This window comes from Amblyomma americanum, chromosome 1 (assembly GCF_052857255.1).
Source record: "Amblyomma americanum isolate KBUSLIRL-KWMA chromosome 1, ASM5285725v1, whole genome shotgun sequence".
In the NCBI taxonomy this organism is placed as follows: domain Eukaryota; kingdom Metazoa; phylum Arthropoda; class Arachnida; order Ixodida; family Ixodidae; genus Amblyomma; species Amblyomma americanum.
This window is the reverse complement of record NC_135497.1, coordinates 2,281,571-2,297,222: the sequence shown is the minus strand read 5'-3', so window position 1 is coordinate 2,297,222 and position 15,652 is coordinate 2,281,571. Positions and strand designations below refer to the sequence as shown.

Here is a 15,652-nt window from a genome sequence, read left to right as displayed (position 1 = left end):
AACGAATGGGACACAGGCAAGGACACAACACAGTGCTGTGTCCCGTTGGTCACATTCCCACTGCTGCCACAGCCTAAAGGCTGGCAAACAAATATGGGTAGGGGCCCTGCATTCAGCCCCATAGTGAACAGACTCCTTCTGCCAAGGAATCCACATAAAGAAGAGGGGTGCCTCCATTACACGCATTTATTACATTAGCAAAAATTTGAAACCACAAAAATGGCCAGTTAATCAAGCACTCTGGTCAAGTACAAACCGCATCAGGTACCAATGAAATAAAAAAATGAACTGAAGTACAGAAGAGACGTGTGTGTAACAACATGATTTTCTGCATGGTTGGCCATAAATGATGGTTTGGCTGACAATTTGGAACTGCTCCATGCATGCAGCCACTTCCGGGCTGTACTTGTAATGTGAGGTTATTGTGCTGACGATAAAGCGGTAACAAGATGAGACCTCTTACAATACATGCCAGCTATGTGGTCCAATGCAAGGGCTGAACAGCACCAGTGGCAGCCAGTGCATTGGGATAACGCTAATGCTAACTCCAAGTGTGAAGAGACAAGCCGGGTCAGAGCCATCACTTGAACCATTGTACAATTTCCATGCGCATGCGTCGGCATGCAAGTCTCAATGAAATGCTCATAATGAACCCATTTAGTGATGCAAGGCCGCCCTTTGCAGAAAGTTGGTGAACTAGCATCAGTGTACGAGACCAAGACAGAGATGAGGCACACAGAACAATCTCTGGACCAGTTCTTTTCTGCCGTAACGCGCCAGTAAAGAACTGGTTAAATTTGTCTCGTGCTAGTTTGAGAAGAAGCCTCCCTTTGGCCACAAGCACACATACCTGTTCCTGTACTGGGGATGTAACAGGTAGACCCCGTCCCAGTATTCCGTGGGCGACAGTGCATCCGTGTCCATGTTGGCCAGAGCACGGCCAGCAGGAAACGAGAGCAGCACCTCGGGCGAGCGTAGCCAGCGAGCCAGTATGCCAACCCAGCCTGGAAAAAAAAAAAAAAGATATCTCCGTGTGCAATGCACCATACCCAGAGAGCTTTGCCCACGCACACAGCAGAATCTTGCTGACAGCAAAGAGCTTTTCTAGTGCTTCTGTCCGCATCTGTGCTGCTTCCCCCACCTGCTGAGAACTCACCTTGGCCGTCCCACTGCACTCATGCATTGCACTGAATCAGAATTTGACAAAATCATCAACTGGGAAATGGTATTATCCGGGAACATAACAGCCAAAAGAAAAGGAACATCTTTACTGCTCACAATTTTGAGCACATCAAACTGCTCTGGCTCACTTTTAGAGAATGGAAGCAGTGCCTTGTAGGAGAGCAAAATAATAAGAGGCGCAGGTGATTAACAGTGTGCAGGGTAGCAGCGCTTTCTTGCCTCGTGTCGGCACTTGACTGACCACAGTTTCTTGCAGCAGATTGATCAGCTCGAGCGGCTACCCCACCCATCTGCTCTACTGCGCTGTGGCATCCTCAAAAAGCAAAACAAGAATGACAGAGACAAGGCTGCTGATTAAAAATACACGGTAATAGCCCTGCTATACATCCAAGTGTTCTCATGCTCGAAGGGTGAACGAAAACGCTCTTTTTAACAACTCATAAACTTGGCAGACTTTGTAGGCTGACTGACACGTTATGCCAACAGGCACGTAGACTGTGCAGAGGGTATTTATTGTCTACAATATATCTCCGCCATGCGGCTGCTTCAACGTTGCCCAGGGTGGGCAATACTTTAATGAATGACTGCGAGAGCATGCCACCAATGTACATGAAATACGTGAAACTCTTGTGATTCACTGTCGTGACTATGATTTCAAACACTGTGGCCACTGTGCTCCTGATTTCAAGACATCTGTAGCTTATGCAGATCACACGAGAGATGCTAGAGGCACTGGAGGTAGATGGGACAGGCAGTGACCGCAAGCATTAAGTATGCCATCAGTTGCTTCGTCTGTCATTGTGTTTTCTGGCCACTTTGTGTCAAGCATGGTTTGCCAATTAGCCCAGACCCAGGCCTTACTAAGCCTCGCAATACTTATTGAGGGAACTTTCACTTCTAATGTTAATTTTTTATACGTAGAAAGGACTACGGCATGTATACATTCCACATTTCTGGTCATTTTACAAAGTAATTGTTACAAATGTATGCGACCTTTTTCTACAAAACCAGTGGTCGAAACGGATTGAAAGTGATGTCATTTAATTTCTAGTCATTCTACCATTTGCATGCATGTGAGACATACCGAACACTGCCTCGTATAAGTTGGCCTTTTTTTAGAAAAATAACCATCCAAGACCAGGGTGGGGGTCGACCCATACGTGGAGGCAACCTGTAAACAAGGACTAACATAAATTCATCCTAGCCATGGGTGATACACGCCCGGTGCCCATTCCTGGCAGGATGTGTGCAGCTCCATGTATAAAAAAAAAAGTACTTAGTCCTTTTGTAAATTGATGGCACTGAATGATATTCGGATTTCACGGCGTTCACCCAGCTCACCCCAGCATGAGTTGCGCTGGAATCCGAAACTACTGCACCGTTGGCTACTTGGTGGTTCGGTTTGCCAGTAGTCAGCTGGGCCACACACGAGGGCGCTGTTTTATTGCCTTTGATCTCCATTTGCCTCTGGCTTTATTGCTTACAGTCATGCTCATGCCATCCAGCGGAGAACCACATGCAGTGGTGGGGCAGGGCGGATTGTGCTTAAATTGGGAGTCCACTTGTTTTTGGACGGGGAAGGGTGCAAGTTGGGCAGTTGACTTATCCACTGCATATGATGCTTCAAAATAGGGTCAACTATATCATCCATCAGAAAGGTGCATTGTAGCGACCACAGAATGGTAAGCTCTCAAATTAGCCTACGTTTGAAGGGGGAACGAAAGATGCTAGTGAAGCAGAAGCCCATTAACAAGTTAGCGGTAAGGGGAAAAGTAGAATTCAGGATATCGCTGCAGAACAGATATTCGGCTTTAACTGAGGAAGACAATCTTAATGTTCAAGATATGAATGATAATCTCACAGCTATCATTACGAAGTGTGCAGTAGAGGTAGGCAGTAGGATGGTTCAAAGTTTAGGGGAATACCCCGAGGTGTAGCCAATTTGTAAAAAGGGAGCAAATTACTCATTGGCATCCACCCAAGCGCAGCCCTATGGCTACAGAGGAAAGCTATACAGCTTCCATAAAAACTTCGTAGTTCCACAAAAATTCATCCTGGTCCGGGACGACCGCTTCACCGGAGCAGTAGCTCTACCAACTGGGCCAGCCGGGACGGCTAGCATGTTCCTCCCTTGTTGTTGTTGAGTAATTTGCTCACTTATTACAAATCTGCTCCACCTTGGGGGATTCCCCTAAACATTTGACCGACACTGTTCCTACTTCGAGTTTGATCAATTCACTCTCGCCCTACCATATGCTAGCTGTCCTGGTTAGCTCAGTTGGTAGAGTGACTGCTCCGGTGAAGTGATGGTCCCGGGTTTGAACGTCAGACCAGAACGAATTTTTCTTCTTCAACTACGAAGCCTCTGTGGAAGCTGTATAGCTTTCCTCTGTAGCCGTGTGGCTGCACTTGGGCGGTATGGAAAGGAAAATGATAGCATGATAGGAAAACAATACGGAACCCTCAAAAACTAAAAGATAAGATCGAAAGTGTTAAAAAAAATCAGTACTGCTGTGATTTTTTGCCAACTTCCGCCCATCCTTCATTGCAACTATCTAGGCGCTGCCATTTACAATCTTTGAAATTTCTGTATTGCGTTACACATGCTCATTATTGACTTTCATGTACCAGTTATATTAATCCAGCCCAACCCACAACCACAAGACATTACCATGACCTTAACCTCCTCGGTTATTATGCTCGAAGCAATGCATTTAAATACAGCTTTTTCCCTCATATCATCGAGGTTTGGAATATGCCCCCTGGCTCATTCCACTCCCCTCCTTTAAACAAATTTTTTTATGCAACTGCCACTCATTTGATTTGCTTTGTTGGAATTCGTGTTTTGTTGCTTGTTTGATTGTGCTGTAAATTTATCTTGCATTTTCTATGTAGTACACCTCCCACTCCTGCTACAGCTCCGAATGAAGCTGCAGTATGTAAAAATAAAAATACATAAAATAATAAAATGTTAAGGAAAATGGCAGAGTGGGTGAGGGAACAAACTCAGGTTAATGACATCCTAGTCGAAATCAAGAGTAAGAAATGGGCTTGGGCAGGGCATGTAATGCGAACGCAAGATAACCACCGGTGGCCCTTAAGGGTGACGGAGTGGATTCCAAGTGAGGGCAAGTGCAGCAGGGGACGACAGAAGGTTAGGTGGGTGGATGGGGTAGGGTGAACCCAGCTGGCACAGGACAGGGTCAACAGTGGGCGAAGTCAGGCTGATGGTGATGATCTAATCCACACTGGTAATGACACAACCCTCCTTGTCTCTTAGCACATACCTCTGGTTTTTGCCTATGCAGAATTTCCTCTCGACTACTTTTAGGCTACCTCTGTTCTTTACAGCATCCTCAATCCTCTGCATACTATACTTTCTCCCATCAGTTACCTTATGGTTATTAACTTTGATAGCTCTGCCAGTTCTATTCTCTCTGTGGGGATAGAGGCTTTCATGCTTTGGCATTTCTTAATTTGATCTTTTGTCTCCTGAGAAAGCTTTTCCGGTGTCAAACCATCCTACCTCCTACTTCTATGTGATATCTGTGAGATTATCATTCCCTGGTTGAACACTAAGGTCACCGTCCTCAATTAAAGCAGAATATCTGTTCTGTAGTGAGACCCTGAATTCTGTCTACTTTCTTACTCGTTTCTTCCATTCCTTCTTCAATTCCAAGATAATTCAAGACCTCACCACCCTACTGCCACATCTCACCTTACTAAGCACATCTTGCACAATGCCAGGGTGCATGCACAATATGTGGTCTATTTCATTTCTGGTCCCACTATTAGGGCTCTTCCAAATCCACTTTAGGTTCTCCCATTTGTGGGAGAAGGTATTCAAGATCTGGAAATTATTTCGATCTGTGAACACTTCTAATAACTTCCCTCTGCTACTCCTAGAAACTATGCCATAATCACCTACTGCCTGGTCTCCTGCCTGCTTCTAGCTAATCTTGCAATTGAAGCCGCCCATCAATACACTGCACTGTCTTTCAACTTTACTGAATGCCAATTCCGGGCCTCCATAAAAGCTTTTGACTTGACTGGCCTATACCTATACTTGTACAACCGCAGCTCCTGTTAAGCTTAACTACGATAACTGCCACCCCTTCCTTAATGCCACAGACTTCATCTATGTTGCCAGTGAAGTTAATTTCAGAGCATTAGTTCTTCTTAGCTCGTTCCTGAATTTCGTACCGTCAGCATCTGTGCTGTCCACAACTTGGCAGCATGCCAAGATGCTGTGCACCAGTAACGGCACCACATGTTTATGTTTTGATAGGAGTGCTGGTGGCGGTGGCTCACCCGGCGAACTTGGCACCATGCTAAGATAATGCTGTGCCCAGCAGAATGCCGGCAAGATGGTGTGGAAGGTGAATGGTGCACAAGGCGACGTGTGTTACGTGCAGTTGTGCGCATGATAACTGAAGTGTGGGCCACATCACCAAGCTAGAAGAGCCCAGCCAAGACAAAAAAAAAAAGCTTGGATGTCTCATCCAGCGCTCTTGTAGGCGATTAGATAGTGTCGGCAGCGCTGGGGCAAAGTTTTGCCGCTGGGAAGCCCATTTGCGCCAGAAAGCCAGTATGTGTCGGAATTAAAAAAAAATATGCCAACGCTGCACTGATGATGGAGCAGCCAATTCTGTGTGCAGTCCAGTCAGTCGAGTGGATGAATGCGGAGCAGTGTTTGTCTTGTGACATAGTTTTCTGCGTTCTTGTCTTGCGACTGGGAGGTCTGAACATGAGTGACAGATGGTCATTGAATAAAACACTGACTGCTGAAGGCAAGAAAACAAATACTTACAAAAGTGAACCAAACAGCAGAAAAAAGCACAAGCAATCTATACACAAGCAACAGTGACTGACTGCGAGACTTGTGATTCCTTGAGGCAAAAAATTTTGACAACCCCTGACCTACAGCAATGTGATATGAAGTCATCCTGGGCCAGTGACGCGATCCTTTTCCCCCATCACTTCTGTGCTTTATCTGTGGTACCCCATCGCAGCCGCAGGAATCCAGGCCCACCATGAGCAAAGCACACGTGTGGAGTAGTACGTCAAACAATCGCCCCTCTGCTACCGATGCGAGGAGCCCGGCCATATCCTCCGCCCCCAACCACAGAATGGGTTTAAGGAGCTTTTCACCTGACACGCCTCAACCGCACTACGGTGAACAACAGTGGGATATGAAGCAGTACCTGGCTGATAATGTGCAGCCCTCAGTCTCACAGCAATGCCGTCCCCAAGGTGGCTCTTTTCTCCCAGTCGCCCATCATCCTCTTGCCAGTTCAAAGACACATTGGGAAAACTGAAGACGGCGTCCTCTGGGCTTAGGGCCTCTGCTACTGGACCGAGTCAAGAGCCTCCGCCCCATGATTCGCCGCAGCAGTCTGACTGATGACGACCTCACTGACCATACAACTTCAACGACACGCTGTGAAAGACTGGTTTCTGCCGAAATTCCAGTAGCCGCTGACAACCAAGACGTGACCACACTCGTGGATACTGGTGCTGATTTCTCTGTAATAAGTGGCCAGTTAGCCACGATCCTTAGAAAAGTTCTGACATCTTGGCCATGTGGTGATGCTGATTGGCGTCTGCACCGCACAAATACAGATCCGCGGTGTTACTTTCCCTGGCTGCTTTGCCATGTTACCCGAGTGCTCCAAAGAGCCGATACTCAGCTTGGATTTCCTTTGGTGCAGTCATCAACATTCAGGACTAAGTTGCACATTTGTGACAACCACGCAGTGATCCCGTCAAGAGCCAGCATGTGTGTTAGTGCGAAAACAGCTCCGGCACTAGTGGCCAACATGTCGCTCCTCCTGGGTCAGCAAGTCTATGTAGCTCGCTGGCTCATTCAACTGAACGATAGCCAAAAAGAATTTTTGGTAACAAACTTTGGTTGCGGACCTCAATGTTTGATGAGCAAATCGACGAATGCATTGTCTGAAACAATGGAATCAGTAAAGGAACAGAGTGCTCCCGTGATACCAACGTGAACCTAAACCTCCCGACTAACCAAAAACATTGCCTAGAAAGCATTATTGACTCTTTCTGCAACTGTTTTCCCTCAACCTCCAAGGTTAGACGGACACCGCTTGCAAAGCACCGCAATACAGTAGACAAAATCCAGAGACTGTTATGTCAGCCGCTTTATCAGGTCTCTGAAGTAACGTGATGCCACTCACCTGCAAGTGCAAGAAATGCTCCGAGACGACGTGATACAGCCGTCGACGAGCCCATGGGCATCACCTGTTGTTCTAGTGGTAAAGAAAGATGGAACCCTACAGTTCTGCGCTGATTACAGACGTCTAAACAAAGTCGCCAAAAGTTTACCCCCTGCCGTGCTTCGATGACTCCATGGACCGGCTACGCCACGCCACGTACTTCTCATAACTAGATTGTCATATATATTAAGGAGCCTAAATTAAATTTTAAAGGAAAAAGGTTTAAAAAAGACGACGTGGATTAACCGAAGAATAAAGAAGAAAAAGCATTCATTGAGGTGGAGAGAGATGATTGGTGGAGAAGCATTCGGTGAGGTGGACAGAGATGATTGGTGGAGAAGAGAAGAAGACGACCACAAGGCTTACGTGGACTAACACCGAGGCTATAAAAGGGCGAGTGAGAGCGAGACACTGGGGGGGAACATCAGAGAAGCGGAGGCTCCAGCGGGTCAGGGACACATCGGCTGGAAGAGAGCAACGCCGGCTACTGCTCCGGTGAGCTCGCCTTCTACGGCATCGCATCGTGGACTTCCTGCCGTGCCTGAGCCCGTTCCGGGGAGTCAACGGGGGATGCTACCACCTGCTACGGCCAGGGGTGTCTCCAGCGCTGTTGCCACTCATCCGGGTGGTGCCCCCAATGCCAACAACACCGGCATCACCTCCACGGGCGCTTGGACCGGGAGCTTGTATGACGCAGCCAGCGACGCCGCTAGCAACGCCAGCCCAAGCACGCTGAACGCCGCCCCGACGCCGCCTACTGGATCCATACAACGCCGCAGCCACACCGAACCAACCATGAGCACGAACACCGACCGCTAACAATAGAAAGCTAGTAGTAGACATTGGTAGCAGTGTGCCCGGGTCGCGTGTATTTATAGTATTTGTGTTTTGTGTTAGTTTTGTTAGTTCTGTGTTCTAGTGGGTGTGTCACGTAGGGTGTATTAAATGTGTGTTTGTGTGAGTACACCCGTCGCCTAGTCCATTCTTTCGGTCCGAGTGTTCTCCGGAGAGATCCGTGACATAGATTTACACAGTGGCTATTGGCAAATCGATGAGGTGGACGAATACCCAGACAGCCTGTACGAATCCTGCGTTCTCCCTCTCAGCCTGTGCTCGGCTCCTTTCCAGCAGACGATGGACACCGTGCTTTCCGATCTGAAGTGGCAGTCCTGCCTCGTGTACCTAGATGATCCTGTGATTTCTCCAACACATATGGGGCGCCTGCGGGCTGTTTTCAAAGCACTTTGTTCGGCCCATCTCTCCCTCATGCCCTAAAAGTGTCACTTTGCTTTCCAGGAGCTAAGTTTCTGGGCCACATCGCAAGCGCTAAGGGAGTTAGCCCAGACACCGATAAGTGGGCATGGGAGAGTGGCAAGGATGCAGACGCTGCTTCGTCCGTTCCTTTTCATTACCCAGTTGCTGGTCCTCGCCTATCCCTGGTGCGCTGTCTTCGCTCAAGTGCCCTTGGAACTTTCGACGCCTGTATACTCGGACGAAGACCATGACCTTCCTCCAGCAGCTTGCGGGTTGCCTGTTCTGGCTTCGCTACCTGCCACCGTTGGAGCACCACCGGTGCTCTGTCCTTACAAGACAACAGCATTGTCAGTGCCGGTATCGTCATCATCTATAAACTGCCTGTTCTCAAGTGTGCGCGTCAGTGGGCATGGGAGGGCGGCAAGGATGCAGACGCTGCTTCATCCGTTCTTTTCCGTTACCCAGGTTAGTCAATCCTATTCCCTTTATTCTCAACGCACAAGCAACCGGTGCTTGCTGCTCATCCCATGCCCCCATGTTCTGTCGTTATTGGCTGCTGATCGCGTGGATGTTATGATGTTGCTTTTCATGTCGGGAGACGTTGAGGTCAACCCCGGCCCTGGGGAAAATGACGTTGACGGCACCAACATCGAAATATTGGCGGCAATAAAAGCGCTCGCAAGTACAATGGAATCGCGTCATGCAGAAGTGATGTCGACCCTTAATGAGGTGAAAGCTAGCCAAAAGATCCTCGAGAAACGTGTGTCTGATGTTACCGTGAGACTGGCCGCGGTTGAGACCAGAGTAGACACTCTTGAAGGGATCCAGCATGCTGCAGAACTTAGTCACATAGTCACTGATGCTGTTAAAAGCGAGACTACTACGGTCCAAACTCGTCTCAATGAGCATGAGGATAGGTCACGCCGAGACAATTTAATTTTCTATGGAATTGAAGATGAAGCAAGTGAGACTTGGGCCCAAACCGAGCAAAAAGTATGATCCCTTTTAATAGATTCCCTCTTGCTGCAACTAAATGATGAGGCGATCTCTCGCGCACATAGGTTGGGGCCTTTCGTTCTAGCTAAAACCCAGCCGATAATTGTTAAATTTCTTTCCCCCAAGACCAAAGACCGCATCTTATTGCAAAAGGATAAGTGAAAAAAAACCCACGTTAGTGTACAAGATTTCTGTAAGGCAACCAGACAATCGCAGAAAAAGTACTGGAGCATTCTATCATTTGCGCTACAATAAACTACATGTGAATAAGAAATGCTACGTTTATTGCCCACAGACTGATCGTGTGTGCGAAATTGAACCCACCGCGACATCTACACATGCCAATGAAGCAGGAGGCTCTTCAAACTCGTCCGTTCTAGGTGATTAGGAATCGGCTGCCGTTGACGCAGAATGTACACGTGATCTCAGATTCTTTTTCACAAATATTCGAAGCCTCATGAATAAACGCGACGCCCTATTCACCCATATTGACACGTGCGGTGCCGATGTGATTATTATCACTGAAACATGGTTGTCTTGCACAATTGATAATTCTGAACTGTTTGATTGTGAACGACATTACACTGTTTATAGACACGATAGCTCTGAGAGTTCGGGTGGCGGGATTTTGATCGCTGTTGCAGATGTCTTGTTTTCTTATGACGTTCTCATACCATCGGAGCTAGAATTTCTTTGCACATGTATTAAGATAAATCATAAGGAAACCGTATTTTGTGCCTGTTACCGACCGCCCCAATCAGCGAGCAGTTTTTGTGATAGCTTCCATGACTCCATAGCTTCCGTGATAGCTTCCATGACAAAATTGTACTCAGGTTTCCAAAACCTCCAATTTTTCTCTTGGGCGATTTTAATTTCCCTGCTATATCATGGACGGAAGACCACCCTGCTGTTTCTTCTTCTTCAGAATCGTCAGCCTTCCTTGACATATGTTCAGCGTTTAACCTCTGTCAACTTGTGAAAGAGCCAACTCGAATTACAGAATCCACTGCCAACATTCTGGACCTTGTTCTAACAACCTGCCCTGATTCCGTTTCATCTCTTACACTCCTGCCTGGACTAAGCGACTATTCAATTATCAACTTCACTCTGCCATCACGTGCACCTCGCCCAGTCAAACATTATAAGGTAATTCGGGATTACAAAAATGGAAATTATTCTGCAATTAACACGGAACTAGAAAATTTTGCTGACATTTTTTTCCCCAGATTTTGGGAGCGTTCACTGCACGATAACTGGTCTCTTTTCAAAGACAAACTGGAAGCCCTCACTGATAACTACATCCCACTTCGTAGAATAACGTGCACTAAACGTTCGCCATGGTTCAGTGTTTCTTTGAGGCGACTGCTAAACAAAAGAAAACGCATTTTTCGTCGCTGCACGGCAAGTAACTCTACTGAGAGATGGAATGCTTATCGTACTGTGGCATCGCAATACAAAAATGCCCTTTTCAGCGCGAAACGCAACTTCTTTCAACATACCTTGCCTAGAATGCTGATTACTAACCCATGCAAGTTCTGGACTATCCTTAACGTGAAACCAGAAAAAGATATGCTACTGAAAGATAACCAATGTGACCTGGTCCTACTGAACGAATGTTGCGCATTATTAAATCGTACATTTTCTCTATGTTTCGCAACAACTACACCCGTTACTCTTCCCGACTTGCCTACATTTGACTCCCAAATGATGGATGCCATCACCATTGACTGGGAGGGAATTTACAAACTTATTGATAATGCTAAAACGTCATCTTCTGCAGGTGCTGATGGCATCAGTAACAAGATGTTGAAAAACACTATTACTTGTTCTTCACTTATGTTGTCCGAAATTTTTACTCAATCCTTGCAGGCCGGCACGCTCCCTGACGACTGGAAGGTGGGCAAGGTGGTTCCAGTACACAAGTCTGGTGATCTTCACAGCCCTATAAACTACAGACCAATATCATTAACTTCTATTCCATGCAAATTACTTGAACATGTAATCTATTCTGCCCACATGAGTCACCTTGAGTCCAATTCTTTTTTTACAGCCCATCAACATGGTTTTCGAAGAAATCATTCATGTGAAACACAGTTAATGGCTTTTACTAATGACCTTCTTGCAGCTTTGGATCGTTCTTCGATTATTGATTGCATATTCATTGACTTTGCTAAAGCCTTCGATATCGTCTATCATCCTCTTCTACATTTCAAACTTAGCAAACTAAACATAGATAGTAATGTATTAAAATGGATTGAGTGTTCTTTAGCTGGTCGTACTCAGTATGTAACAGTTAATGACCATAATTCTAATCTTTCTTCAGTAACATCGGGCATTCCTCAAGGATCTGTTCTAGGGCCTCTCCTTTTCCTAATCTATATTAATGATCTTCCTGATCTCATAACATCATCTATCCGGCTGTTCGCTGACGACTGTGTAATTTGCAGAGAAATTTCCAACCCATCTGATACCTTAGTTCTTCAATCCGACATTAATAACATTTCTGCTTGGTGCGACACTTGGCTAATGAAGCGCAATGCATCGAAATGTAAAGCAATGAAAGTAACACGAATACCTTCCAAAACTAACCAGCATTCATATATTCTAAATGGCTCTCCCTTAGCTTTTGTTTCTGCACATACCGTATTTACTCGCATAATGCTCGCACTCGCGTAATGCTCGCACCCCCCACATTGGCTATCAAAAATTGGAAATTTTTTTTTTCCCCGCATAATCATCTCACCTCCAAAATTACTGCCTCGAGCCGTTTGCTTGTCGTAGCGATCGCCATCTATTGACTGCGGCCACAACTAACTGCCATGGTTGGGCGTGCGTGCTACTAGGCGGCGGTACCGTGCTATCATCAGCTGCCACCGCCGCTACCGCTCATCCACTCACCACCGCTACGCCATTTTGCGAAGGTGTCTCCAGCTCTCCGGTGTCTCGTAGGCCTCGTTTGCCTTGTTTGCGTGTTGCACCGTGCCCTTTGTGCCGCTTCGCCATGGGACGCTACGCAAGCTACACAGCTGCTTTTAAGCTAAAAGCTATTGAGTATCCGTTGGAACATGGCAACCGCGCCGCCAGCAGACACTTCGGCGTCAACGAGTTTTGCGTCCGGTATTGGAGACGGCAGCACGACGAACTCAAGACGACTGGTAAGACGCGCCGGGCCTTCCTTGGACCGAAGACTGGGAAGTTTCCTGCTGTCGAATCCTCTTTACTGGAATATATCAAGGCTCGACGAGCGGATGGGTGTGCTGTGTCGATTGATTTGATACGGAACCATAATCGCAAGAAAGGAGGGCATCCCAGTGCAAGGTTTCCGCGCTAGTAACGGGTGGGCCACACGATTTATGCGGCGCAATGGACTCTCGCTCAGGAGGCGAACGACGCTTTGCCAGCGCCTGCCCGCAGCCTATGAAGAGAAAATAGTGGACTTCCATCGATTCATTATCAGGATCCGGCAGGAGAAAACCTTCTTGCTCTCCCAGATTGGGAACGCGGACCAAACTCCGCTGAATTTCGATATGCCCAGCAGCAGGACAGTCGAACAGACAGGCGCTCGGACTGTGCACGTCAGCACTACAGGTGCCGAAAAACAGAGGTGCACGGTCATGCTAGGCATGATGGCGGACAGGCGGAAGCTCCCACCGAACGTCATTTTCAAGTGGAAAGGAAAGCTCCCCCCCTGGTATACACGTGCGCATCCAAGAAAAGGGGTGGATGACCGCGGACCTTATGGTGGACTGGGTGAAGACTGTGTGGGGGCGGCGACCGGGAGCGCTTCTTTTTCCGTCGCTCCTTGTGCTTGATAGCTTTCGGGGCCATCTTCATGAGTCGATTCGGGCGAAGTTCAAGGAACTGCGCATGGACCTGGCTGTTATACCCGGCGGCCTCACATCAATGCTACAGCCTCTTGACGTATCTTTGAACAAGCCATTTAAAGATAACGTCCGGAGGCTGTACGCAGAATGGATGGGTGAAGGTGAACATGCTCTGACGCCGGGCGGCAAGATCAAGAGACCGTCCGTAGAGCTGCTGTGCAGCTGGGTATCAGAGGCATGGGGGATGATTGATGTAAACATGGTGGCCAGAAGCTTCAAAAAAATAGGAATTTCGAACGCCCTGGATGCGACCGAGGACCACCTGGTGTGGGACGACGAAGAAGCATCGGAAGATGAAGAAATCATCGATTCCAGTGTCGACATGGACTCTGATGAAGAGTAGAATTGCCTGCAGGACGTACGCAACGCGAGTAGTGACGGGGAGGTTGCGCATGGCAAATAAAGTGCTTTAGCAGCTTGAGCTTACGTTCACCCTGTACTTTCATAACAAAGGTAAGTTATGCTTGAAAGTAATGTTTTCGTTATATTTACAATTGCGGACCTGACAATCCTGATCTTACACCCATTCATCTTTGCATTTAACACTCCGAAACATTTGCTTGAAAATTTTCCCCGCACAATTATCGCACCCCCAAACTTCGCGTTGATTTTCAGGGAAAAAAAGTGCGAGGATTACGCGAGTAAATACGGTAAGTATCTTGGCGTATACATTACCAATGACCTTTCATGGAAAACGCATATCGAGCACATAACTAACAATGCTAATCGCATGCTTGGTTTCCTTCGCCATAACTTCTCACTTGCTCCGGTTAGTTTAAAACTACTTCTGTACAAAACAGTCGTCCGATCTAAAATAGAATATGCGCATTCCGTATGGGACCCTAACATCAAATCACTGATTAATGCCTTAGAATCTGTTCAGAATCGTTCAGCCCGTTTTATCTTGTCTAACTACTCTCGTTCGTCTAGCGTCACACTCATGAAGTAAACTCTAGACCTTCAAGACCTTTCACTGCGGCGTCATCTTTCTAGGCTTTAACTTTCCACTAAATATATTGCAAAAATGAATCGTTAAAACAAAGTCTTTTCACTGCTCCAAGTTATGTATCATCCCGTATTGATCACCGATTCAAAGTGAGAGTTCCAAGCTGCGGAACTAACCAGTACTTTCATTCTTTCCTACCCAAGACCAGCCCAGACTGGAACCACCTGCCCGCCTGCATCGTCTGCATCCCAGAACCAGAAGCATTCAAATCTGCGCTTCTTCATCATTTATGTTAATATCTCTCCTTTTGTATTTTATTTTTATTAATCACTTCCTACTCCTATCTGTAGTGCCTCAACGGCCCTGATAGTAACGAAATAAATAAATAAATAAATAGACAGCAGTCATTGCTGCTTTCCCCATCCCAACCGAAAAGCAAAGTGCGTGCCGCTTTCTCAACCTCTGAAATCTAAAGTCTGACGAAAACTCGTCTGGTCGGGTAGAAGATTCATGTATAAGATTCATGTATATGCAGTGATCAAGACTTCCGTATGGAAGCCGAAACGTCTTCGTTTTAACAACAACCTTTGGTCGGCGTTCCTTTCTGAATCTCTGCTTCTATTATCAGCGTTTTGTGCAGAACTTCACCCAGATAGCTGAGACCCTAACCAGCCTCACGAAAGATGCAGAACTGTATTTCTGGAGCCAGGAGTGACAATAGACCTTCGAACACCTCTGAACTCATCCCCAAAGTACGCCCATACTTGGACACTTCGAGTCAGCCAATGCACAGCTGCACACAGATGCAAGCAACGTCGGCCTCAGTGTGGTCCTTGTGCAGTGGCAGGATGCTCTCGAACGCGTAATCACTCATGCAAAGCTGTCAGCAACCACCATTCATTGTGCTGGCTGGTGAACCTCACAAGAACCCTCGGGGCGGCTTGCACACTGGACTCTTTGATTACAAGAATTCGATGTCACCGTCATCTATAAGTCAGCGAAGAAGCGCCGTGATGCTGTCTGTCTGTCCTGTGCTCCTATCCAGGACAACTGAGAAGGATCCAAAGACGATTATTATTTTTTTTTTTTTTTGGCATTATCTCCATGTCCATTCTCACTCAACAACAAAGAGACGACAGTGAACTATGGATCCT

General features: G+C 46.9%; 1 protein-coding gene across 7 annotated transcripts in view; it reads right to left on the bottom strand.

The window, feature by feature from the left end:
- The window catches only part of LOC144108642 (protein SERAC1-like), a 92,943-nt gene that overhangs the window by 44,387 nt on the left and 32,904 nt on the right, over positions 1–15,652 (bottom strand). For all 7 annotated transcript variants that reach the window (XM_077641847.1, XM_077641855.1, XM_077641833.1 and 4 more), the window contains exon 7: positions 851–1,004. In XM_077641847.1, the coding sequence (XP_077497973.1) occupies positions 851–1,004 (154 nt within the window). The remainder of the gene's footprint in view (positions 1–850; positions 1,005–15,652) is intronic.